General features: G+C 39.9%; 1 protein-coding gene and 1 long non-coding RNA gene across 3 annotated transcripts in view; both read right to left on the bottom strand.

Moving 5' to 3' along the window:
• MTA3 (metastasis associated 1 family member 3) overlaps positions 1-21,076 on the bottom strand; it is a 208,757-nt gene extending 187,681 nt beyond the window's left edge. Inside the window, exons 1-3 of the mRNA XM_067565049.1 lie at positions 20,835-21,076; positions 17,390-17,457; positions 16,377-16,470 (exon numbers count right to left, since the gene is read on the bottom strand). Coding sequence (XP_067421150.1) covers positions 16,377-16,470; positions 17,390-17,457; positions 20,835-20,862 — 190 coding nt within the window. The 5' untranslated portion in view covers positions 20,863-21,076. The remainder of the gene's footprint in view (positions 1-16,376; positions 16,471-17,389; positions 17,458-20,834) is intronic.
• Positions 21,077-22,755: 1,679 nt separating this feature from the next.
• On the bottom strand, positions 22,756-26,667 carry LOC137164531 (uncharacterized). Of its 2 annotated transcripts, XR_010923076.1 has the most exons (3): positions 26,603-26,667; positions 23,777-23,984; positions 22,756-23,010 (listed from the first exon to the last, which is right to left on the bottom strand). It is a non-coding gene; the product is annotated as an uncharacterized lncRNA (long non-coding RNA). The 2 variants fall into 2 exon arrangements; XR_010923075.1 differs by lacking the exon at positions 26,603-26,667 and having other exon boundaries at positions 23,777-24,090.
• Positions 26,668-27,252: the final 585 nt, after the last annotated feature.

Genomic DNA, 27,252 nt, shown 5'->3' with positions numbered 1-27,252 from the left:
CTAGAAAGATACAGAAAAGATTGATCTGCAGCTTGTATCTGGAGTGTAGTGTGTCTGATCAATTTAGGAAAGGTGAACAGGGAAAAGTGGTGTATCCCACCGACAGTCAGATGATGGATGAGAGTAGGGTCCTGTGTGAGTTTTTATTATCTCTAAGGTGCCCAGTCTTTAATCAGAGGATTGGTTTAGAGCTCACAGGGCAGTATAATATGTAGATATTTCTGTGGGAATCTGTGGCCTTTCAGCTTCACATTCTAATCACTAGATGACACAGCTGCTCTATTAGTATCAATCTATCTTTAATTTGATACTTAATGAGGCCCAGATCCTGCAAATATACATGCATGTGCTTAACTTTACATGTGTGAACTTGACTTCAAGAGGACTACTCATGTGCATAAAGTTAAGCATGTGCAAAAGCATTTGCAGGATCAGACCTTAAATCAGGATTCGACAAACCCCGGTTGCCAGGTCACCATGGTGCCTAAGAATTTAATTCTGGCGCCTAGTATTTCTCCCAGTGAAGGACTGGGTCCCGGGTGGAGCGGCTGACACACTCCGGCCAGGGCACCACTGCATCCATGTGGCAGGGCCAGGAGGGGGGAGCGCTGCAGCTGCCGTGCTCCAGCCAGGGCACCCCGCCACCGGGCCCACGTTGTGGGAGGAGGTAGGGGGAAGGGGTGGGGCTCAGAGGGGAGAGCAACCACTGCACACCGCTGTTGGGCCCACGTTGTCTGGCTCCTTTATATTTGGGCTGGCTCCTAGCTACAAAGCAAATTTGTTGAGCCCTTCCTTAAATTACTATTTGTATTAGTGTGGTGCTGGACCAGGACCCCATTGTTTGGGTAAACCACAGAAAAAATTATAAATTCTAAAAAAAAAAAAAATGTTTATCCTGCCAGAGATTTAACTACAAGAGATTTGTACCCAAAGAAAATACACACATATAAAAAATTCTCCAGGAGGCATCACACTGCTCTTCTCCAACTTTCTTTTTAAATTGAGGTCTTGCATATTTTTCCACTAGCTATAAGCTATTTCCAGTAGTGAAAATTAATTTTTGTACTTCTAAAATTAGTAAAACAAAAAACCACTGTAAAATACCAGAAAGTGGAACTGGCAAAAAAGAAGCATGTGATAACTAATATTTTCCACCCAGCTCTACCTAGACATAAAAGCTTGCTAAAAAATAGTCTTTCCTATTACGATAGGCATCCACAAAAGGCCGTTCTAGGGCAGAGAAAATGTACTGCTTTTTTTATTTCTTTACAGTTTAGTGCACAGGTTTCATAGTTCCAAATTCTTGATAAATTTACATGTAAAAATTCAAGTACACAGAGTTTAAAGAACTGAGAGCACCTAAACCTCAATTTTTCAGTCTGACTCCACAGACTCTGTAGTAAAGTGAGAGCTTAAGGACTGCAACCTAGCAGAACAGGCTAAGGTATAAGGCCTAAATGGAAAAAGCCAAGTTAACAGGAGTTAGCCTGTGAACTTACGACCTGACTGAAACTGGCATGGAGAAAACGCTGATACTGCAAACATAGGTATTTCCAAAATATTATTAATATCAAAATATTGCTAAAAATACACAGCAGATGCAGCAGGTACCAAGACATCCTGACACCAAAGAGATAACAAGGGCAACCTGACTCCCTGAAATGACACTTTGATGGATAGAAATGTCTAATTAGGTGACAAATAGAGTTGTTTTGCCCAAATCATCCAATTTACGGTAAAGGGTGGTATTAGACTCTGTCAAGAGGGTGGCAACTACCTACGTCAAGGGGGGCAGAACGAAATTATCTATAACAGTGTATAGATGAGGGGTCAGAGGAAACGATGTTATCCGGCCTAGGGGATCACAGAAAGTCCTGCCGTCAAGTTGTGCCGAGTCCATTGTAACGGAGCACTCATATTTGAAGTGTACCGGTAGCTTCTCATTGTGCTTAAACTGCAATAAAGCTGGCTCGAGTGCCAGCTAATTTGTGGTCATGTCGATTCATTCGATCATGAGTGCTGTCTCGATTACCTGCGCAGAGCTGGGACAGCACCTACACGGGGACACATGCACGCATCCTACACTGACGAGTACTAAAAAAACTGACAACAGACTCCATATTGATTCTACATTGACATCTCCATTCACTGTGTGATAATGATCACAACAGAGAAATTTAGGCAATCCTAAATTGCTTTTCTAACCACTCACATCATCTATAGGCAAAAAAACAGCCTTTCAAAAATCCATCTGTTGGCAAAAAGAGAAAAGGACATGTTGTACAAACATTTTTTTGCCCTCAGAATAGCATATGATCCATTATTTTAGTTTCTGAACATGGTTGATTTATCTTCTCTAATGTCAACAAAGCTCCAGTCCCTTCAAGTAGAGGATATTTTCTAGGGGTGGCGCCAGAGGAGATGAGAAGATGTATCTGCTGAGCACATAAAAATGCAAAGCCTGGCTGAAAGTTTTGGGGGGTTGTTTGTTCGTTTCTTGAACAAATTCAGATAAGTCTCAGCAAAGCACCATCTCTATGGTCTGAAAATGACAACCATATTATCCAAATGAGCTTATACTTGTTATCAACATCCTAAAGAAGCTTTTCTTTTAGAAACTGAAAACCAGGAAGGGGAGAGAGAAAAAAGTTCATTAAGAAGCAGATTTAGATTAATATTGCTTCATATGTTTTGAGAAAACCACAAAGCAACTGAGCAATGTCAGGAATTAACACCACAAAACTCTTCTCTCATTTAGCACCCTATGCCACACTCACAAAAGTGTACTCCAAGAAACAGAAGATATGCTTAGACAGGAAATTTGGAACAAAAAATGCCACAGGTGCCTTCTATATAAGAGGTAGAAGGATCCTCACACTCATCAGAAAACTCATCAGCATTCTTTACGTAAATCCTGAAACTTTGCTGAAGTTTTTAACCTGTTCCACTGATAAGGAAAGCAAAGTAGCTTTCTCTTCATCCTGAACAAGATAGACTATCATTATTGTAACATATTGATTCTCCATTAAATTATGTGGTATTTGAACATTCATACAGTGACTATATAGTTATTTTATTTCACAACAGCAGACCTTAATAATCACCCATCAATTTTCTGTCTACATTAAGGTGTATTTGTATAACTGTAGTTCAAGCCAAAAAATCCAGTCAATATGTTTTACTTTCATATCTTCCATGTGTTTTCAGGAACTTTTTTCATATTATTATTGTGGCTGTGTGGAACTTAAAAGATAAATTTTCCCATTCTTGAGATTATTTACAGAATTAATCTCTGGAGTGTATTCTTTCCTCAGTGCATGTACATCAATCCTATTAGCATTAGTGAGAGTTATACATGTGTATATATACTCTGAAAAGATTAGTCTCATGAATGCAAATCACTAAAAATCATTAAAACCTTTTAAACTATTAATTCAGCTGTCAATGGAAAACATTACGTTCTCATTGTACTAATCTGACTTTTATACTTATATATAGTCATGGATCTACTGTAGGTTTGCTTTTTAAAACAAAACGTGAAACATCGTTGAAAAGAAATCAATTAGTATTTTAGAAGTTTGATGCTACGCTTATGATTTTGTTTTGCATGTAATATTTTCTAGTAACATACACATTTCTTCAGTATGAGCTTTTCTAAAGTACAGTCTTAAAGAAACAGGCCATCTATTTTTCATGCAAGCGTACCAAATTAAAAGCAATAAGATTTCAGAGGCAGTCTCAGAAATGGCAAACTCCCACAGCACATGCAGTCTAACTGTCCGTGGACTTTTATCATTAAAAAATGTCACTTTGTAAAATTTACCTGATTTCTCTACTTTCCATTCTTCAAAGAGAAATTCCCCATGCCACTGAACACTTCATGATTGGATCTTCTTAAAAATTAGCTTTAATTCACTTGCTATTGGGGAAAGTATTTTTTTGAAATGTAAAAATATGATTTCAGAATTAAAAATCTTGGCAGAAGTATTAAGGAGCAGGCGTAGTAACTGAAACTACTTAATCTTTCTGAATTTATTCATGTATTTAACTAGCTTTCAAGAGGACTGTTTCCCTTGAAATAAGGAGCCTGAACAAATCTGGAAAAGTTTATCCTTTTTGGGGGTGGAGGAGATGTTTTGTTTGTTTTTTATTTCTTTGTTTGTTTTAGTATATGCTGGAAGTTAATAAAAAATCCATGAAAATACCATAAAATTTTGTTACTGTCTGTGACCCTCGTTTATAAATGCCATTTACTAGTATAGTGTTTTATATAAGTCCTGACCCCTTTATTCAATTGAATGGATTGGGGCTTTACCAGCTTAGAATGCTGATGGTGACATCATACCAGAGAAAACAGCCATGTTATACCATTTCCTTACTGCTCTTTGATTTTTCTTTAGTCATAGAGGATCATGCATGTGTTCTGGCATTCAGCATGAGGAAGCTGACAGGAAGGTGTCAATAGAAACCATCATTCTGAAATACATTATAGTAATTTCAAAATGATACAATGTCACTTTTCATGAAAGGATGAATGAGATTATAACAAAGTTTAATGTTAATTGTATTCAGAATAAATAAAGCCAGAAGTGAGCATATCAGATCAGAAGAAATAAAGTTTTGGTTACAGCCTGTGGTCACCCAATCATAAGATAACCATTAACTATCTATTACAGACTTTCAAGAGAGATTCTCTCTCACCCCTACCCCACTCTAAAAGAAAATAACATGTTTTGTTTCATGTTTTCTACTTGCATTAAGAGCTTTATAAATTTATGTTACAGGTATTAGGTAATGACTTCAAAATCAACAGAATTCAGTCCCAAATTAATTTATAATCAGCACATTAAAACATTTGCACTATTGCAGTGAAATAAATTCAGAATAAGTATCGAACACTGACTTTGTAGATACCAGCTCTTAAAAAGAAAGAAAGAGAACAGTTGCAAAGGTATACTGACCTAACCATCCGTTGAAAGTTATTGCAGACAAAATAAATCTACAGCTGCTCTTACAACGAAGTTCTTATCCTAATATAGTATAGTATTTTGCAACAAAAGGCTTCTTGTCAACATTAGAAATTTCTTCACTCGTTCAAATAGTGCAAGCCCTGCTTTACACCAGGGCATCACAACTGCCTTAGGAGGTTGCTCTAGGTGGAGCTACCTCAGTGTTATTACACTAGTACAAAAATCCTTCATGCAGACAAGTCCTAACAGCAGAAAATGCAAATCACCATCTTACTATGTCACAAGAGGTGAAGTCTCCAATTTAGTTTTGCCATTTCTTGCTAAATGCTTAACCTCAAGTATAGACAATAAAAGCACACATCTGTACATACATGATATAATGATTCAGGCCACAGTCTGGCAAATGCTCTGTATGGGGTAAGGATACCCCCATGCAGAGTCATTTGCCAGCAGGGTTCAGGCTCAGCTGCTGTGTGGTGGGGTTCGGACTACCAGCACTCTTTGAAGCTGTTATTTTGTTCTCCAGAAATTCAGCTTTAAGTCAATCTCTAGCTGTTATGGTTGAAGTAAACCTCAAAAATGAAAACCAAAAGTAACCAATGCAGAGACGGGTTCTACAAGCCCAAATCCCAGCCTGGACCCTGGATATACATGCTGCTGGCTAGCCCACTCTGAATCCCGCATTGTGTAGTCTTCACTGCTACTGTTTCCAGCGCCAGCTGGATTCAGCTAGCTAGAGTACGCTAGCCTATGCGCAGCTTTTGCTGAGCAGACATACCCTTTCTTAGTCTGCAGAGAGCCTGGAACAATAGCTCTGACAGCTGTGAACTGCCACATTCATCCTAGTGACCAATACTGATCTTCACGTTATTTCAGTGACCATGTAAGAAATGAGAGAGAAGATCTGATCTACACAATTCGCTGCAAGTGATGTCTGCTTCCGAGGATAAAAGGTGGTGGCATTTGTGAGATGCCCAACATAGATTTTCTAATCAAGGAGCCAAGTCCAAGGAACCTAGCAGAACCTATGGGCATACTGAAACCCCATCACACCGAAACTCAGAGAGCTGCACGTCAATATACTATATCTGCACAATCTACTGCGAGTGGCCTCTCACTCTGACACCTTACAAGGGCAGAGCTCAAAAGAGTACCACCACATTTTGTTTCTCAATTTGACCCCTGCTTGCTTGATTGGAAATTTAAGTTATAAAGGAAGCAGCTGAACTTTAGCAAACTTTCTACTAACTTCTAAGATCATTCATCTGACAAAAGTGAACTAAAGAAATTAATTTTCTGCAACATTTCCTTAATACATCAGCCAGCCTGAAAGACAGGAAACCAACCAAATTGTTTGTTTTTTAAAAGTATCCATTTTGGTGGTACTGTGTTTAAATATTATAAGATTTTTGGCATAGTAAAGAAGCAATCTCCAAATCTGTGTGTCTAAAACAACACATCTAATTTGTGTGTGTTCAATATAGGGCAGATAGGATTCTGCACAAGCAAACATTCAGATGTAGGTATACAAACAAAATTGCACAAATGCACTGCATACAGCTACTATTTTTCTATGTGTGAAATCCTAGACACCTAAAAATTAGTCCACAAAAGCCCAGGTACAAAATTTTATGCATGCAAATCTGAAAATAGAGCTGAGGTCCCTTAGAAGATATGACATGTAGATTAGACACAATTTACACCATTTAAAAGAAAAACATTAACATTCACAATAACATATCAATAAGAAATTCTCCACCAAATAAATTTACTGTATGTCCATGGCAGGTAATAATTCCACAAAGTACTTAGAGCTGACAGTAATCTGGTTAATGAGACACACACAAACACACACACTCTACAGTGAACTACTAATTATACAATATCATTCACAAAGGAAGACATTGATACTATGTCAAGAGCAGAAGCTCCTTATTGCTGTTTCTTTATTGCTCTAATCCCTGAGGAACAAATACAGCAGTACATCATTCCTCCATGAAAATGGCAAAACACACCATTTCTATGATCACTAAAAGCACATTTAGAGAGGATAACTGGGAGCCTTGGCATAAGCTTCCTCTTTGCTGCAAGATGTCACAGAACCACAGAATCAGGGCTTCAGCCTCAGCTTTAGAACAGTTTCTAGGAGGAACCCCTTCATGGGGCCAGACCCCCAGGGGTCTCACTCTTCCTCCAGGGTAAGCCACATGGCTTCACTGTCTCCTTAGACTGGACCTCTGGGCTTCAGCACTCCTGCTTCACACCATGAGCTCCGTTCAGCAAGTCCAGCAGAGACAGACTCCTGACAAAGACTTGTGCGCTCTTCTGGGATTAATGTGTAGGAATAAAATTATAATTGTAACTCTGTAGCTTAATTCATAGCTTTAATTCATACCCTTATTTGTATCAACCTCTATATGGTTATTATTGAAATCATGTAACATTTGAACTTCTCTCAGTCATACTCCATCTTGTGAATGTAAAACCCCATTTTGACCTATGTACTCCATCTTGTGTAAAAACCCCATTTTGACCCTATGTACTCCATCTTGTGTCAAACCCTTTCTAAACCTTTAGATGAATAAGATAGTTATCTGAACAAGGTATGAATGGAGGGTGTATGTGTGTGTGAGTCAGACCCAAACTGCCAGCTTGTCTTGATGAAGTTGTCCTGATGAAGTGTGAAGTCCATCCTAGGCTGAAGAGTGTAAACATAGCCCCAAAAAGCAAAGAAGGATCCACCCCAGAAAAACTTAATCAAACTTAATCAAGACATCAAAGAACAAGCTGAAAGTCACGTCTGCTATTGTACCAGCAATCAAGGGTCACAGAGAAGCGACGTGACACAGCAGAACTGAAAAACCTATAAAAGACTGGGTGAGATTTCAAGGCTTTGGGGGAAAAACAGCGTTCTACACATCATCTAAAGAAGAGCGTCGGTGCGCGCCCGACAAGGACCCTGCTCTCCTCGTGCCCAGCTTCCCTGGCCAGGTAGCTGCCACGAGCAACGAACTCCAGCAACGGACCCTAGCTACGATCTCAAGCCACAACCAGGACTGGTAGCTATATATAACTATAGAACGCTTTCTGGTATGTTTGGGCGCGTGTGTGTGTGTGTGTGTGTGTGTGTGTATGTGTAGGTTTAAGTTAGTTATTATTTTAGTTTCTGTCAATAAATGCAGCATACTGCCTTTTCCCCTTGAAAAAGTCCCGAGTGCTTAATTTTGCACAACATAATGAACCTCACCCAGCATTTGCAGTGACACTCACACACCGTTGTCAAAACAGTCGGGTTTATTCGTTAACTGGAATGCAACAAAGGAAGTCCGTAGGGTGGTATAGAGAACTGAAGGTTAAAGCATTGTCCATTCTGGTTAGCCCAAAGCCCAGCCACACTGTAGTGAACCCTTTGATTCAAGCTCTGTCTGTCTCCCCCAATCTGACCACACGTTCGAGCAGCCAGCTCTTAACCCCCACCTCATACCTTTCCAGTCCTTTGATCTTGAGCTGAGGACCGTTGTTCAGCTTCCCTAAGGAGAGACGGGGAAGTCCATATCCCCCTGGGTCATCGGTTGCTCAGTCTCAATGTCCTGGTGAATGGATTTGCCATTGTCTTCAGTGATATGGAGACTAAGGCCCAGACAGCTAGGCGACACCCACACCTATGTGTCCCAGCCTGCCCTGAAAGCCATCCCCTTCTAACCACTGGGTAACAATGCAGCACCTAGGGGAAACTTAGGCACAAACAGGATTCATAAAAATATTACAAAAAAATCCCACTTTGTCACACAAAGGCCAGGATTTTGGACAAGGCTCTCTTTTCCAGAAGGTTTGGAAAATTAGATGTTATGCTTCACTCTCCCACACATGATGGCTGAAGCCATTCTTTAGCTCAGCATTTCTCAATGACTGGTCCTTGGACCAGCGCCGATCTCTGAGATCTCCCTTACACAGTTCAGGAAGGCAGCAAGCCGGTCCCTGGTATCAAAAAGGTTGAGAAACACTGCTCTAGATGAAAGCAAAATACAGATGTGTTCCTCAGCTCCAGAAAAGAAAAAAAAGGCTATACTTTTCCCTACTGACTATTAAGAGCCATTGCTCATCAGTGCTAGCAACACCAATTTGGAATTGGCACAGAACCCTTTCTCTGCCCCTGGTCAAATAATCTTCTTAGACACTATAGGATCCTTCCAGTTTTCACCCTGCCTAGTAACTGGTGTCCCATAGGAACAGTAAACCACATCAGGGGCTCCAGAACATATAAAAGCAGGAAAACATATAAAGCAGCTCTGAATACGCAATGTTCCTAGTACTGATGAGACTTTCCATATGGATGTAGTACAAATCCCATATAGTTCTGATAGAGCCCATATGGGATTTGCACATGGAAGAGCATGAGGAGAGACAAGGTCTACAGTCCTCCCTACTTCCTAGAATCCCAGTCTCAGCCATTGGGTTTAATTCTCCCAAACTTTCCTGGTTTCCCAAGACTTCCTTCTCCTGCCTTTTCAAAGCCAATGTACAAGACAGTAAGTTCTCTGCTAGTTTGCCTGCAGCCATAGCCCTTCCCATTTCTCAAACAAAAGAGGGCAGGGCTGCCAGGGCACAAACACAGCCCTTTGCTCTTTTATCCGCAAAGCAGAACAATAATAATAAAATAATCAAAAAAATTAAAATACAGCCAAGCTGCAAGCAAAATACAGCCTTACACCTATGGTAGGCTTGAAATCAGGTTTATGGCATCTCTTTGATCAAAAGCAAACATCTGTCATGGTCCAAACACACAGGACTGCTCAACCACTCCCAACAACCTCTGCCTTCCTATTCCTTATAAACGGTCCTGGAAGGTTAACAGGCTCCAACTGCTTCCTAACTCTATCGTTAACTTGTACCATCTTATTGTGGAGCTCTAGGGCTTTCTGATCCACCCACCATCCTGCCACTCTTACGCCAACAGGGATGGTATACACTCACAGGATAACAATCAATGGATTTATGTTTTCTTGATTCTCGGAAAGAAGAAGATCCTGCTCTACTGGTGAAGTTGCAACAGCTACAGCACACTGATGGAAGACAATATGATGACCAATATAATTGCATAAGCTACTTTGATGTCACAATAAAAGGGGTGAATTGGTTGCATTATCCTACTCTTTATGCTGTTGGGTTTTTTGCCCATTAGAATCTCAATAAGATATGTAAGGTTTTGGTTTTTGAAAGGAGATTATAATATTTCACTCAAAAAACAGTCTGCTTAATTGGCAACCCTATGAGGCTTTATTTCCTATGAAAGAATATCTGAACTGAAAGTGCTGAATGTCTCCGGGCATCATTTCTTAGAAGTTGGTGTGTCATTTTCTATTTCTACTATGAATAAAATGGCATTAACCGTCATATTTTATCCCTGATAAGCCCCTGCAGATTGTATTGAGAATGCAGCAATACAACTGTTCTCCGGGTTTAAAAAGAAAAAAAAATCAACTATGAATTATTTTGTTCATTCCCACCTTCTGGTTTGATATATCTAAGATTAACAAGATGGCTAAAATGGATCATAGGTCATGCAAGAATGGATATTTCCCTTTTACATTTTCAATCAGTCAGAAGGGCCTCTATAACTAAACTATTAGCTATTGAGACAATAATAGAGGGTATCGTCAGGGGAGCTAACTGGACAAAGGAAGCAACTTTTAGGCTTCATGAAAAGCAGCTGGTTCAAAGATATTGTTACATGCTTTAAATTAAACAGTAAAGAGTCCCTCCATTTAAAATTATGAATTTTCTAAAAAAGAAAAAATCATTAGGATTTTAATTAAAGAGACAAAGACAAGATATTATGATCCCTCCTAATACCACACTGTTTTAGGGATTACATATATCTCTAAGAAATTATATACTGATGAAAACCTCCAATCAAATCTTTGACTGTATTATCTAGCCAGACGAAGGGAATAATAATAATTTTTTTAAAAACCTATTTCCTTTCATGGATTATTCATATTTTGAATTGTGCTGAGTCAAATTGTGACAGAACGGGCTAAAAATATTGAACTGGAAACAAAGAAAAGATTACGGTACTTAGGGGTGCTAGGTTAAAGTCCTGTATGCAATGTGTTCTGCATCCTTTTCTGTTTGGGTTTAAGAGGCAAGGCTTGTTGGGAGGGTTGTTTTGGGGAGGGGTAGTTTTGGTTTTTTAAACACAGTCTGAATATACAAACCTGATTCTTTCTCTGATTTATTTTTCTTTCATATACTCTTGGAAAATTATACACTCAACTTTCCAAGTCATGTTCCTCGAAATTTTGAGGTGCAGTATTCTCTTTTCCCTCCAAAAATATTCTCTTTTCCCTCCATAAATTGACGTTAAGAAACTTTAGCAGTAGTAAGGAACTACTCAAGAGTTTGGTGATAAGTATGAAAGGAAACCATCTTCACCCTTGTGTAGCTACAGGGAGAATCAACACACAGTTTGTCTTATAATTAAGTATTTTCTTTAAAATAAACAATACTTATCCAGTTAACCTCTTTGCTGGTGAGCTTCTGTGCCACCAGCTATTGCTGCTCCAGAATACTGCATGTTTGAAATAGCTATTATCAGCTACAGTTCTGTTATAGGTACCTGGGACTTTTGGCAACTATCATGTGGTCTAATGTACAATGATAATATTCAAAATAAGCTCAGTATTTCTCAAAAAAGAAAAAACATCCTTAAATAAAGGTAAGAGATGCTAAGTGTAAAAGCACACTGTAAAGTGAAGGAGAAGCATATTAGTACACCACACAGCTTTTGGTTTACTCTGAGAATTCAAAAACAGAGCTGTTATTAAAAGTTTTTGGTTTACTCTGAGAATTCAAAAGCAGAGCTGTTATTAAAAGTTAGCTGTTATTGAAATAACCCTAGTTATCTCACCTCACACATCTAGTATATACACCTTTCCTTAATGGATCTCAAAGCACTTTTCAAATGATAATTACTCTTCATAACACTCATTTAAACTTAGTAAGTATTGTTATTCTAAAGATGGAGAAACTGAGGCACAGAGAGATTACATGATTTGCCTGTGATCACAGGGTAAGTCAGAGTCAGAGCTGGGTAGAGAACCCACACTCCCAATGCTAAACACTAGACAGTAATTTCTCCTTTTGTTCCCAGAATTCCCTCTTCTCAACATTGCTCAAAACAATGTTTTTTACACACCAATATCCATGATAGCAGCACATGAAACTTGAATGATCAAGAGCTGTTAAAAGCTTACATCTGGTAAAGGGCATCATTTGAAAAAAGTCAGCAAAAAGAAGATAAAATCTGAAAGAATAAAGATAACAGGCCAACTCAATAAAAAAATGTACGTGGCACTAAAAGACAAAGAAAGTGGAGACTGAATAAAGCTTTTGTCTTTTATAAAGCCTTCTCTGTCCCATTGTTGATCTCTCTATTTACCAAAACTATTATGCCTTAGTTTAATTTTCAAAGGGGCTGGGTACCTAAATCCTAGAGCACCAACTAAAGGCATAATCAAACACAAAGTATCAAAATTCAAATAATTCAAGTGTTAACAACAAAAACTACATATAGTATTTGGCCCATCACCACATTAAAAAAAACACTTAAGTTTCAGAACAATTTTGGACATTCATTCAGAGGCTGAGCACATCAGGTTGATGACAAACTCAGCAAAGTGGAAGGCAAGGGCCTCTGGATTATGGAACTTTTGAATAGCCTTACCAGCTGGTCAACAAGACAAGAGCTGTTTGAGGTGTTACAACAGCAGCGCATGCACAGTTACAGTACAGCAACAGCAGCTCATTGGGAGAGAAATAAGGTTAAAAGGTAAGGGACTGAAGAGAATGGCAATGTTTGATCAGACACCCACTAAGCCTATTTAGACCATTTTACTAGGCTTCAACCCAAGAGCATAATCCTGGTGTAAATCCAGTGTATCTCCATCCCTTCGCATCAGGGCTTCAGCCCACAACTTTCATATCATTCTTGGGTGGTCCCACAGGTCTGCTAAATTTTAAGCACCTGTTTTCTCCTAGATAATGGTCAATAGTAATTTCTCTTTCAACCCACAATACCAATCTGCTAATATGGGGGACGTGCTTTTCTCTCCCATTGTTAATTACTCCCCCCCCCCCCCCCTTTGTGCGCTTCTCCCTCTCTAGTGAGCTCTGCTTGTGTTTCTGCCACTCCCCTTCCTCTTTGTTCGTTGCTCATTCGCTTCTGTTTTCTGTCTCCCTGCTTGTTTTATTAGCTCGCTCTTTCTCCAGTTCTTCAGGGACCCTACCTTAACTCTGCTGAAAACTGAAAAGGACTAAACTGGGCACAGTGAAAATTTCACTGATCACTGCACTCATTAAGAGGCGTTGGATGCCCACCAGTTTTGAAAAATCAGGTAATTTTACTTCAGGCCCACTTAACTGTCTCAGGAGTCTGATTTTAAGCACCCTTTTTTAAAAATTTTGGTCTTGACCTAGGCACTTTGTTATGGTGCATGGGCACGCATGTCCTTTTTATTAATGTCAAACAGGCATTGCAGATGGACAGTGTTTGTGCCTTTCTTGCAATGGCATATTGAAATATATGTGGATCATGCTCTCTGAACAACTGACATTTAGAAGAATCTTGCTCTCTAAACCATGCCTGCTTATAACGCTATCAGTCCAATAGAACGACAGAATAGTGTGATAAGAATGCTTCCGCAAAAAAAAATGAGCTCACAAACTTCATTTCTGGAAGGTTGCCCAGCATAGAAGCTGGAATTTTATCTGTGTTGCAACCCTCGTTCTGAATTGGTGATAGATTAGGGCACAAAAATGAAGTATTTTTAACATCAATTGAATCTTAACAAGTCAACTCTGACAGTACAACTTTAAAAGGTACTTTGTAAAGCAGTTCTGACTCAAAAGTGACCTAGTCTGAGGGATTTTCTACTCAAACATTTAGTTCGCAGCAACCTGGGGTATGTATCTACCCCATGCTAACTAGCCTGTTGCACATTAACTTTTCCGTAGACCCTGCTGACATGCACTATCAGCTATTTAGTATGCTTTGATTTACCCCACTTTGAAACACAGGATCCATAAGGATAGTTAGCACATGGCAGGCTACTGTGGGGTAGATTTACTCTAACTAAATGTTCTGTGTGTTGTTTTCAAAATACCAGAAATTAAGGGAAAAACCAGTAATTTCTACAGCAATCCCTGTAATAGCTTTGAGGGCTTTCCCCTCTAGCTCTGCACATGTAGTTAGATAATAAACTTCCAAAAGCTAAACTGACATCATCCATGATTCTGGTGGACAAATAAAAATACCATGTTAATTCACCTCCAATAGAAACAGAAGGGGAAAAAAAACAGAACAGGAAATTCAATTCCCCCCACCCCTCCTTGAGAACATTTTCTGGTGTTTCAGACTTTAGGGAACACTGTCAACTTAATTTTTTTTCCTAAATTGCAAAAATGTCAGTTATCTGATAAAGCACATTTTAAATAGCATGTGTATCCTGATTTTTCTTTAAATAATTATTTTTTTTAAATATAAAGATTCTTTTCCACTGATGTGGCTTAGACCTGGGGAGGGTGGGGGTGTTTTGTTTTTTAATGTCACAAAAATTCTGAAATTGTTTCCATTTTGTGGTGTTCAAAATGGACCCACTTTTTCAAAATTTTAAATGTTTTGTTTTGATCAAAATTTACCGGAACTTTCTGTTTATCGAAAACTGTTTCTTTCAGTAGAAGAAAAATGTTAACAACAATTCCCATAAAAATTGTTGATAAAAAGTTAAAAAAAAAAAAATCACAAAACCCAAAAAACTTTTAAAAGTCAGTGATTTATCTCCCCCACCTTTAAAAAAGTCTACCCGTAGACAAAAAAATTTCACTTGAAAAATTTCAACCAGATCTTATGTTTACAGGATTGTACCAACAAAAAAGAGTAAAGAAGCCCATGAACACAACTTAGCGAAAATCGTAATTTCTGTACCCTGGGAAATTCCTATATTTCGACTTTCATTTTTCTCAAACCAGGAGGAAAGGTTGAAAAATAAAAAATTTTGGTGGAACACAAAGTCCCAAAAATTTTCAATTTGGAAACAAAAAGGTTTTGTCTTGACATTTTTGACTGAAGTGAAACATTTTGATATTCAGGGAACAGTGCTGTAAAGAGCTTGAATTGTTTTACTAGGATACAATTAGAAATATTTTAAATTACTAATTTAAGCTATTTGTGCTTACTCTAAGAGGTGATATATCACATTTTGCAATACAATGTAATTTCAAATGTCATATCCAAGCCTATAAATTAGGATTTATGATTAACATAGCACCTCAACTTAGCTATAGCAGAAAAACCCAGGAGACAAATCCTGCTCATCTTCCTAATTCACTTAGGCAATTTTGAAAATTCCACCCATAGCATACTTACAAGGGGTAATGTAAAGTTTTACAAATAACCATTTTCTCAGACAGTTCCCCAATGTAAAATTATTTTCTTCTGATTTTTCTCTTTCTTAAAAATTACACTTTGGTAGCAATAAATTAGGGCAAAGGATGATATTGAAAGATCAGTAAATGCTAGCTACAAGAAACAGCAGCAGTGCATTCAAAGGCACCTCTCATTTCTACCACCATTATTTTGTTGTTCTGAAAGAACAGTAAGATGAACACTCATTAATATTTTACTAGCTAGAGACCTACACTTATCCCAATTGCATGTGTAAATGCCATTCTACAGATAAGTAAATGTCTCATGTCCATGCAGTTTTCACAGTCGTCTGCCACACACTTACTCTAGTCAACATATCACTAACCAGTTATGCCAGCTATACATTTATATTTTTGCCTTATCCACAAAAATAATTTGGCCATGGCACAAGAATCTAATGAATCTCTTATGAAAGTTCCTTAGCTTCAATAGAGTTATATCTGGAATAAATCTGACCCCCAAATCTGTATTTTTAATGTAAAAAAGAAAATACAAATATATTTTCTGGACCAAAACCAAAAAACAGATTATTTGAATGAAAATTTTAAATCAGTTTAAGATAATTTTCCTTAGTACCTTGAAACTCATGAAGAATACCACCATTCTAATACATACAATAATGCAGATGTTTGATCAGGTATAGCTTGCAAATGTTTCCATTTTGACTTCTTGCATCATGAACAGTTAGTTAACTAACAACAGCCTGCAAAGCCCTTTATTCTGCAAGTTGCTCTGCATAGGTTCAGAGGTCTACCCAGGTGGAGCAGCCTGCAGGATAGGTGTCTGGCAAAAAGCACATTAATTCACACCTAAAATGAAAACAAACACTCCTATGGCCAATATAATAACTGTAGTTTTATAACTGCTGAATATGTGCAATTAATATTAAAAAAATTTAAAACAACATACAATCAACTTACTAGCATGTTTATCTGCAAGCATTATAAGGCTGTTGGAAATGTCTCGTCGTCTGTAAAAGCACACGACTTTTGCTTCCACATTGCCATTTGCAGTCTAGAAAATAAAATAAATTAGTCAAGTCAAATCTCTTTCATGGTCAAAAATGCTCATATGGAGAAATAATCTTGTAAAAGACACACCAATAATTTTTGTGAGACTATCATCATACATGAAGAATTTACACTATTCAAAATTATGAACCCATAATCCATACTTCATGTTTTCATGCTATGGGAATAAGAGTTAAAATCCAGTGCAATAGTTCCCTATGTATATTAAAAATTACTGGTGTGCTCTTTACTGTTTACATATTCTCTTTAAAATATGAGACCTCACAACATGCTTTCATACTGCCACATGGAACAGCCTCAATCCTGCCATTTAGAACATTATTGGAATCATTTCAATTACTGGGAAAACTTTGTCTAAGAAGGAAGGTAGAGAATTGAGTCTCTATGCCAACAAAGGGTGCAAATAACTTCAGCAAGGTTGCAGTTTTGATTATCTGGACATGTATCCATTCCCAACTCATTTCTCATATGCCAATGAACAGACATTAAATGGTAACAGCTTATGTTCACTACCATCCTGGACTAGATCATTAGAAGGGTAAAATAATTCATGCCATTACTAACCTCCTGAGCATCCAGGCCCACAGACTTAAGGAAGGTTGCTTTGGTTTTGGATATTTAAAAAGCAGAACCCCCCTGATCACAATAACGTACTGGCTATTTTTCTACGAAGTGCAGAATTATAAGAGATCACACAATGATATTTCACCAAGTAATATTTGTGTATAAAGAACAGGCAAATCTCCAAATCATCACAGCATTCAGAAATCATGTTTATGGAAATCATACAAGAGCTGGGAAAATACTCTTTACGTTTTAAGAAGAATTACACATTTGCATTCATCTGGGAGGTACATCAGGTCTTATCAAGTAGTATATAGGAATTTTACATATTCATGTACCTTGTTAAGTTCTTCTATTCGCCTGATCAGATATGGATTGCTCGAGGAGTTTTCAAAATAAACATAATCTGTAACAAAAGGCAGAAAGATTTTTAATTATTGCAAAAGCAGTATTTGTAGAATGTTGTTTTGTCAGTGCACAATTCTCCTAACCCTAGAGGCTTGTAAAAAGCAGGTGCTTCAATCATATTCAATGCTAAGTGCGTATCTAGATTATTTCTATGATCCAGTCTAACATAATTTGTTTAATAACATTTCGGATATTTGTTGAGTTTTGACACATTATCTCATAACTCTTGGGATTAACAAAACAGAACCTCAATAAATGTATGTGTTTTAACTTTATACACTATCAATAGTCCCAATGAAAGTAAAGTTAAGTATGTGCATAAATCTTTGCAGGATCAAAGCCTACAATGCACTTCACTAATCCATGTACTTTATAAATTTGCATTAAAAACTGGCAGTCTCCCACAATCTCTCAGTGAAAGATTTAACAAAGGTGTGCTGTATATTGAGGTTTTATATTAATGTAACATTGTTATTTTTATAAAATATGCTACTTTACATTTACTAGTACATTTAGGAGTATTAATAAATATGCTGGCAAGATAAATGAACAAAGTGCTTTTGTGATGCATCATACTTGCTTTTGCTGACATCCCTCTTCAGTAAATAATTTGCAAAACACAGTAATTGACAATAAATCTCCCAGTAATTAATGTTCGTTAGCAAGGTTCTTCTGTACTTGAGCATGACTCCTAGTTTCATTTTTACAAAAATAATTTTCAAAGGGACAAGGAAGACTCTTCAGCTTCTCATGGCCAAAGTGATGAACAAAAATAACGTTTCCTTTAATCAACTTTCTCAAAACCTACCTTTTCTTGGAGAGTCTCACAGAAAATGCTCCATAGAATTCAAATAATACTTTGCATTTCTATTCGAATATATCTTATTTGCATTCTGCACTAATGTCTGAATTCACCACTATGGAAATATGATGGAATTAATGCATGGAACAGTGGTGAACACACAGGGGTTAACCTTGCCCCAAAACCTTACATCTCCAAGACCAGCTTCATTCAAGAAAAAATAAATGGAAAAGGGGATGGGAGTTTGAACATATGGTTAAATCATCAAAAATATATATGTAATCATTATGTGTCACATGGAATGAGAGAGGGGATAGTTTAACAGGTCTAAGATAGTGGTTCTCAACCTTTCTAATATTGTGACACAATGTTACAACAGAAAAACATTCCAAGACCCCTTCTTATTTAGTCATAACAAAAAAGAGGTGGTTGCAATCTCCTGAAATTTATTCATGTTCCCCTAGGAATTCTTAGATTGAGAATGCACAATCTAAGCAGTAGAGGCCAGATTATGCAAATATTTGCCCAGATTTCAACGGGACTACTCTTGTAGGGATTACTCACTTGAGTATAGGTGTACAGGCTCAATTCCCTCTTTGAGAAAGAGGGCCTATTGCTGTAACTACATCATAGACTGGACTGGAAGGGATCTCAATAGTCCAGCCATCTGCATTTGAGGCAAGACTAAATATTATCTAGCCCATCCCTGACAGGTGTTTGTCTAACGCTATTCTTAAAAACCTCAAATGATGGAGATTCTACAACTTCCTTAGCCAATTTCTAAATCTCTCTTGCTGCAATTTAAGCCCATTACTTCTTGTCTTGTCCCGAGTGCATAAGGAGAAAAATTTATCCTCCTCCTCTTTATAACAACTTTTTGCTACCACCACCATCTTCTCTTCCCCAGACTAACTCCCTTCCCACCTCCCAATTTTTTCAATCTTTCCTCATAGCTCATGTTTTCTAGACCTTTAATAATTTTTGTTGTTCTCCTCTGGACTTTCTTCAATTCATCCACATCTTTCCCAAAGTATGGTGCCCAGAACTAAACACAGTATTCCAGTTGAGGCCTTATCAGTGCTCAGTAGAGTGGAAGAATTACTTCTTCTATCTCATCTACAACACTCCTGCTAACACATCTCAGAACGATGTTTGCTTTTTTTGCAACAATACCACATTGTTGATTCATAATTAGTTTGTGATCCACTATAACCCCCCAATCCTCTTCTGCAGTACTCTTTTATAGGCAGTCATTTCCCACATTGTATTTCTGCAATTGACCCCTTGGGAGGGAAGGACAGGACGGAATTGATCTCTCATTCATCACTTTTACTATCTTTAATTCGGGCCTCCTTAGCATGTGATTTGACAAAACCAGGACACTCACACACCCTGTACAGTCTTTTTCTTTGTCTTTTCCCCCATACACAGTGTAGGATGCTGGTTTGGGGAGTGATTGGGAGAGAAGGCTATTGAATAGTGAGATGGTATGGAAAAGCTAACTTCAGCTCTTCCTTTGGCACAGATGATTGGAAAGATGGCATTGGGCATTTTAATGTGAGGAAGTGGAAAAAATTGTATTGCTTATTTTTTTTCCACACCCTCTTTTAGTCTTTAACTAGCCCCCATTCCTCTTGTGCCAATGCACCCTACACTGGACACTGCGGTGCCCTCAGTAGCCAAGCTGACGGGCAGAAAAATCACAGCTACCTAATGTTACTACTTAACTTCGGGGGGATGGGGAGAGGGTGTGTGGAAACTTCATTGTACAGGTAGCAAAAGACATTAGGGAGTAATTAACAAGGAGGGACATTTCTGTGATGCAGAAGCTGTCTGGATGGATGCAGGTTGCCCATTCCCATCCAGCCATAGCAGGGTTGGTTTGGGCCAAACCCTTTCCTCCTTCCTGGTGGTGGGGGAAGAGAGAGAGGAGTCCCCTCGAGGATTGCAACTGCGTAGGATTAGCACACGCTGCGGGGGCGAGGGGCGAAAAGTGGCATCTCCCCCTGGGAGCCCGTCTCCCCACCCCAGCTCTGCTGGGAGATGCTGCTCCTGTCGCATCCCCTGGTGGTGGCTGCTAGTCAGAGAGAACATGTGATCGCCTCTTGGGCAGCCTGCTGAGCCCTCCCCTCCCACCCTTGCCCTTTGGGGGGCACTGCCCTGCCCCTTTCCCCTCCTGGAGGGGCCCGCGGCTCCTCTTCCCCCCTGGGGGCGGAGGATGCTCCCACCTTCCCTTCCGGGGTGCTACTGGCCCTGCTCTGCTCGGGGAGGGAGGCTGAGCCCATTGCCCCCCGGAGGCTGGGCCCCCTCCTTTCCTGGGCGGGGGAAGGCTCACGCGCTCCCTCCCTCGCCGCCCCGCTGGGAGCTGGGCTGGATGGGGGGCCGGCATGGGGCGCTGGCTCCCTGGGCTAGGCTAGGCTGTGCCCCCGCCCCGGCTCCCTCCTCCTCCTCCTCCTCCCCAGCAGGCTGCACACAGCGCGGGCCGGGCGCCCCCAGGCCGGGCCGGGCCCCGGCTCAGTGCAAGGGGGCAGAGGCCGGGCGGCAGGGCGGGCGCTCCCCGGACCCCCACATACCTCCCACTCGGTACATGTTGGCCGCCATGTCTGCGCTCCGCGCCCTGCTCCTCCTGCCGCCTGGGCCGGGCCGGGAGGGAGGGAGCAGCGCGCTCCTGCCCCGGGCACCACGCGCCAGCCGTCACCGCCGCGGCCCTCCCCGGGGCTGGGCGGCGCGGGGCGCGGCAGGGCAAGGGTTAAAGAACCGCCCGGGCCCGGAGCCCGCCTGGGTTGCCCGTGTGGGGAAGGGGGGGGGGGGAGACGCGAGCGGCGCCAGCGCACGGACGGCCCTGCCCGGGCGGACGCCGCACCAGCCAGCGCCGTGTCCCGCTGCGCATCGGGGGAGGAGGGGTTAAAAGTTTCCCTCGTGGTTCTGGCCCCGAGAAGGACAGGGGAGGATGGAGTCTGTTTGCTGGGGGGGCATTGGCACAAGGGGCGGGGAGCAATGGGGACAGCAGGGCATTGGCCCAGGGAGGCAGCGGGGCATTGGTACGTGGGTGTGCTGGGGCTGCGTGCGGGAAGTGCATTGCATTATTGCTGAGTGGATTAGCAGATGCAATCGCAGAGCAAGAGGGTGTGGGTCTGTGTATGAATGTCTCCATGCGTGGAGGTGGGGGGCGGGGAGGCAGTTTGTGCCATAAGCATGGATGGGCCTGTGGCTAGGTGGGTGTGGATCTGTCCGTGGGTGGATGGGAGTCAGTACCTGAGTGTGTCTGCATATAGAGGTGGGTCACAGGGCACAAATGTAGGGGGGAGTGCCTGTCCAGAGAAGTGCATCAGCAGGACTGGGTGGGGTGTTGGTGCATTTGATAATTGTGCACCTGTACCCGGCTACATTGGAATATGTGTCCGTGCATGAGAATTGTGTGCATGGGGAAAGCTATGCATCAACATGTGTCAGTGTATGTGCCTGTATATTTTTTGTGTGCACCTGTATGCCTAGATGTGTCTGAGTTGGTGTATCTATGCCATATGTGCATTTGTGCACACAAACAGGGTTTGTGCACTACCCCCTGATGCCTTTAAATCTGGCATTTCCTTTGAGACCTTATTACACTTCAGCTGTCCCTTGTTTTAGATACAATTATAGTACTTTCCACTGAAAGATGGTGTTCTGTTCTCTGACTTTTTTTTATTTCCATCAGAAAGTTGAATCACAAACTTGATCAATTATGTAGCTTATCCTAAAGCAATTATACTTTGTATCTTTCAAATGATGATGCCCAAACACTTCACAACCATCACAAAAACCTTTGTTGCACCCATTCTTAACTCTTATGCCAATTATTGTTATACCCATTTACAGAAAACTGATCATACCTTTGTCTCAGTGATTTGGTCATGTTCAGGCAGCAGCAGCAGAGACAGGACTTAACTTTAGCTTCCTGGTTCTTTGTCCTACTGGATCACAGTTTCTCCTAAAAGTAATTAAATTCATGTTATTTAATGCATTCTGTGCTACTTTTTCTTTGTATCTCATGTTTTGGATCTTAGTTCCACGTTATATCTCACGTATGGCATACAGAGATTGACTGTTATGACCACTCTGATTATCAAACATAAATTCTGCCACTGAGCAGCTATGTATAATCATGAAAAAGAAGTTGCTTACATATTTATTCATTGGCATGTATTAGTTTTTCTGATTTGTATTTCCCTAATGTTGTTGAGGTTTATTTGTGTTTTCATTTGTTTAGCAGTAGGATACTATTCAGGACACAAAGCTTCCGATAATTATTAATATGTTTGAGAGAAGCAATACAAATTTGCTAAATGGTGACATGAAACTTCTTGTGCTTTTTTGAGAACCCTGCTTATTGGTAAATTAAGTTTAGAGTATAGCCTAGAAAAACTGAGATAAAACAAAGAATTCTAACAGCTGATCTGAGAATCAAGAAATGCTGAAGAAAAATTGTTTACAAATAAGACTGATTCAGACATGTTCCCAAAACATCAATATTTATGTAACAAAAATATTACTTTTTTTTTTAATTTATTACATGAAAACAACCATTTTAACAGCAGGGTTCTTGTTTCCTTTTAAGAGAAAGGCTTCTGTTTTTTTCTTCCATAGATGCTGATGATGATGGATCATTCATTTCATGTCCCAGAATTTGTGTTTGTGTATCTTGAGTATTTTCAAGCTGGCATCTCATTTCTTCCCTGATCTAAAGGGAAATGTAGCGTAGAATTCAAGCTGTTGGAGGGGGAGAGGGAGGAGTCATTAACCATAATAAATATGAGCTTCTTTTGTCTTCAGTACATATTTCAGCTAATCACATGCCCACATCATTTTTTATTAAATGAGCCTGTGACTATTAGGTTAAGATTTCTTGTGTGGTGTTGAACAGTGCACTTTTCACTTCCTGAGTTAGTGGTTCCAGTGGAAAAGAAGAGCAACTCAGTGTTACTGCTACTGCAACACATTAAATGAGAGTATGAAATCTACAGGACCACCTAATACCCCTCCCCCACTTAAAAAAAGCCATATTTTGAAAAGGAAATCTGAATTTTTCATCTACCCTATCCACTGGAAAGAAAATCAGCTGGTGGGCAATAAATAGGGATGCCCCCAGAAACTCTGTATTCAGAAAGCAGAAGCTGTACTCCAGCACACATTTCTCTGAACGTTCTGACACAATAATGGCACCTCACCTGGAATTTTAAAAAAATCAAAAAATCCTATTGCTTAAATCTAAAGTAGTGAATGATACAAAAGATTAAATAAAATAGAAGGCTCAAGGAAATGCAATTTTGCAAGTAAGGAAACAGTTAATTCAAGGGGTTGATTAGGCTTGTAACATGCGGTCATGACCAGTTTTCAAAAATGCCTTTGGGCGCTTCTCCCCAGTCCAAATCTCAGTGCAGCACTAGATGAGTTCTCCACACTCTGTATTAGATCAAAAAAGCTCGTCTCCCTCACCAGCAAAAGTTGGTCTAATAAAAGATATTATCTCACCCACCTTGTTTTCTCCATATGCTCATTCTCAGTCGGAGTGCTGATTGTACTCTTGTCTTTCAGGAGGTGGTCTTTAGGCTCTGCTTTCATGGGCAGAAAACATGGGCTGAAGATTTACATTTATGTGTGCAAAAGGAAGGGGGTGGCTGAAGAATATACATTTTTCCTTAAGCATAAGGAAAACATGTCCTCAGGACAATCTCCACAGATTCCTGAAAAGGATGAGGAGAACGAAAAAAGAGGTCACCCTTGAGAACCTATCCCAGGTTTTATAGTTATGGAATACTGGGACAGACTTCAGGAATTCCTGTGTGACAAACCATATAGAGCAGGTATAATAAATAAAGTGTATGTAACTCAATATTAAGCGACCAAAGCTGATTCTTCATTTCCTCACACCTTCTGTAGTCACACCTGTGCAAAGTGAATGGTAAATGCTACCATACTGATTAGGTAGCATCACTTTACACAGGTGTAAGTGGTTAAACAAGGAGTAAGGCAGTTGCAAATCCTGCCTTCAAGGACCTCCCCAGAAAGCTGAGGTGTAAGAGAGGTAGCAGATATATTCAGTTTTACAGCCTGTAAGTGTGTGTTTTAAGAGGCAGGAGTTTCCATACCCATTTCATCTGTGTGAAGTGGCTGCAAATGTACTCATAGAGTTCTCTTTTTCCATAAGACCTACTAGTGCAAAACTTAAATAAGCTCTAGGAACTTTCCCTTGGGTTCTGAACTAAAATATAATAATGCAAACCAGATGCTTTATATAACTGTTAATTTTCCTCTTTTGTGATTAAGGCTCATGCAGTACTCTGTCCTAATCCTATAATGAACTTTATTCAACTATAAATTATAAATGTATTTCACTTCTCTGAAAAAAACAGGCTGTGGTGAAAAAAATTAAAAATCAAGCATTTATGAAAATCTGAGTGCTGAATGGAGAGTTTAAGCCCATAGTGAATGCTATAAAGACATGTTGAAAAACAGGTTAGACCAGCTGCCATAATTAAAATAGAAAAGAGCAAGGAGTATTTTATCACTGGCAAGGAAGGAGAAAGGAAATAGAAGATCCATGGCGCTGCCCATCTGTGATACAGAGGCCCATTGGTAGCTAACTACTCTGTGTCAGCAACTCTTGTCAGGCCTGAAATACTCACTAAAGCTAAAACACGATTGTCATGGCATATACCCAAAAGGTGGTATGTAATATCATTGGAGAACTAATAACTCACTGATCATTAATATTCTTGCATAATGCATGTACAGGGTGTGTACAAAGAGTTATAAATGTGTGTTGGAATTATGTTCTTAACGTGTGTTTGGCAAGTAATGCATAAGTACAGTCTGCCTACGAATCAGCAGACGCATGGGAAATCAACCAGCAGAACAACAGCAGGAAGCCTCCCTGACTCTTGCAACAGAGTCAATGACCTTTGGGAAAGAGAAGCAGAAACAGAAAGCCATTTTGATATCCATCACTTGAGGGATTCAAGAGTCCAGAGCTCTGGAAATCACAGAACACTGGATCTTTTGACAAAGGGAGGGGGTGGGGCTTGAAGTCTCTGGGAACTGAATTTTGGTAAGAAACCTGCCTAGGCAAAGATTGTAACTTGCTGAAATTAAATTTTAATATTAGAAACCTATGTTTTACTTTTGTTTGCTTGTAACACTTTCTATCTTAATTCCTTATATTTGGTATCACTTAATCCAGTGGTTCTCAAACTGGGTCGAGATCCCAAAGTGGGTCATGCCCCCGTTTTAATGGGATCGCCCAGGCTGCTGTTAGACTTGCTGGCACCCGGGCTGAAGCCTGAGCCCCACCGCGCAGGGAGAAAGCTAAAGCCTGAGGGCTTCAGCCCAAGGTGGCAGAACTCAGGCTTCTGCTTCAGCCCTGGGCATCAGGGTTCAGGTTACAGCCCCTCAGGCTGAAACCCTTGGGCTTTGACCCCCCACCATCTGGGGTGGCAGGGCTTGGACTCAGGCTCCAGTCCCCCTTCTCGAGGTCACATAGTAATTTTTGTTGTCAGAAGGGGGTCACGGTGCAATGAAGTTTGAGAGTCTCTGATTAGTCCTATGTCCCTTTTTTCAGCAAACTTGTTTTATTTTTGCTATAAACCAATTCAGTGCTGTCAGAGTGTTTGTCAAACTCTAGTTAAACTAAGGAGCTACTGTGTATTGTCTCTTTAAAGAAGCAACAAACAACTTCTGTAAGTACTCAGTGAGAGGGCTGAGCACTGAGGGCAGACATTTGTTGGTAAATTTGGAACTGGGGAAATGTTGGAGTCACCCTGTATAAAATAACTGGGCAGTGGAAGCCAGGGTGTGAATTGTATGCTTGTAGTCTGGCTGTTGGTATCAGGGCTGTGAGGCACAGCAGCAAAGCATTTAAGGCACCCAGAGCTGCAGGGCAGATGGTGACAGAACCCCTTACTGATGTGGTCTGAACCCTAAAATGTCATACCATATACCCTACATTTTGTGAAAATAATAGTTCCACTGCATCAACCACTCTTTCTGCCCGTTTTTTAATTTAAAGGAGAGCTTATCTTTTGACGGCATACAAGGAGCTTTCAATTTATTGTTGACAATGACTAGAAGAGGCCATTTCTGCCAGAAGAGCAAATTCACTGAGTGTTTGTTGACTCATTCAGGCCTCACTCGGTTGTCTCTTTCACTTTAAATACTTCTGACACCACTGCTCTAAATTGTATAAAGGGAATAAATATCTAATAAGCTAACCAGAGCAGCATAACACTCTCTCTTTGTAAAAAAAAATGCAGTAGGGAAATGCAAGCCACTACAAAATAATAGACTTTTTCCTTAGTAGACTCACTTTTTAAGTTTCTCAGCAGAAAGTTTTCAAAACTCTCCTTTCACATGAGGAATTGGATGGATCAGGGGCTTGTTGAAGTGCTTTAGAGGCTTTTATCCCTACATATCTGCATTAAAGCACAACACAGGTTAGCAATGATCAAATGTTCTTCTCAATCATTGGCTGCAAAATCAGGCTTACAATACACTGACTTAAAGAGAGTTTTCAGATGTCTGTTACCTGACCAGCTGGGATCTGATATTAGTGCGTTTAGAAATTAACACAATACTCATCTGATAAAGATAGAAAGGCTTTAATTACTACATTTATAAAATGAACCTCCAAACCAGAAGTCCTTTATATATTAGCTACAAAAGCAATTTTCATCACCAGAGCAGGCAAGAGGCAGTGGTTTCAACTCTTCACAGCTTCTCCAAGAGCTTGGATCCATAGTCTCAGAAGAAAACTGGATGAGATGACAGTTCTGTGCCTGGAATTATTTCTCAGTCTTGAAGCGCACTTGCTAGTGGAATTGCTTCCCTCTTTGTACTCTTAAGTTTAGTGTTTTGAAAGCATTTTTGGTAATTACATGGGATGGGAGAACAAAGGAAATCCAGACAAAAACAACAGGGAAAGACCTACATGTTTTTGCTAAGTTCAAAAGGTGTTGG

This window comes from Emydura macquarii, unplaced genomic scaffold (genome assembly GCF_026122565.2).
Source record: "Emydura macquarii macquarii isolate MOO-44397 ecotype Brisbane River unplaced genomic scaffold, CSIRO-AGI_Emac_v2 contig_2676, whole genome shotgun sequence".
Classification (NCBI taxonomy): Eukaryota; Metazoa; Chordata; order Testudines; family Chelidae; genus Emydura; species Emydura macquarii.
This window is presented reverse-complemented; position numbering and strand designations above follow the sequence as displayed.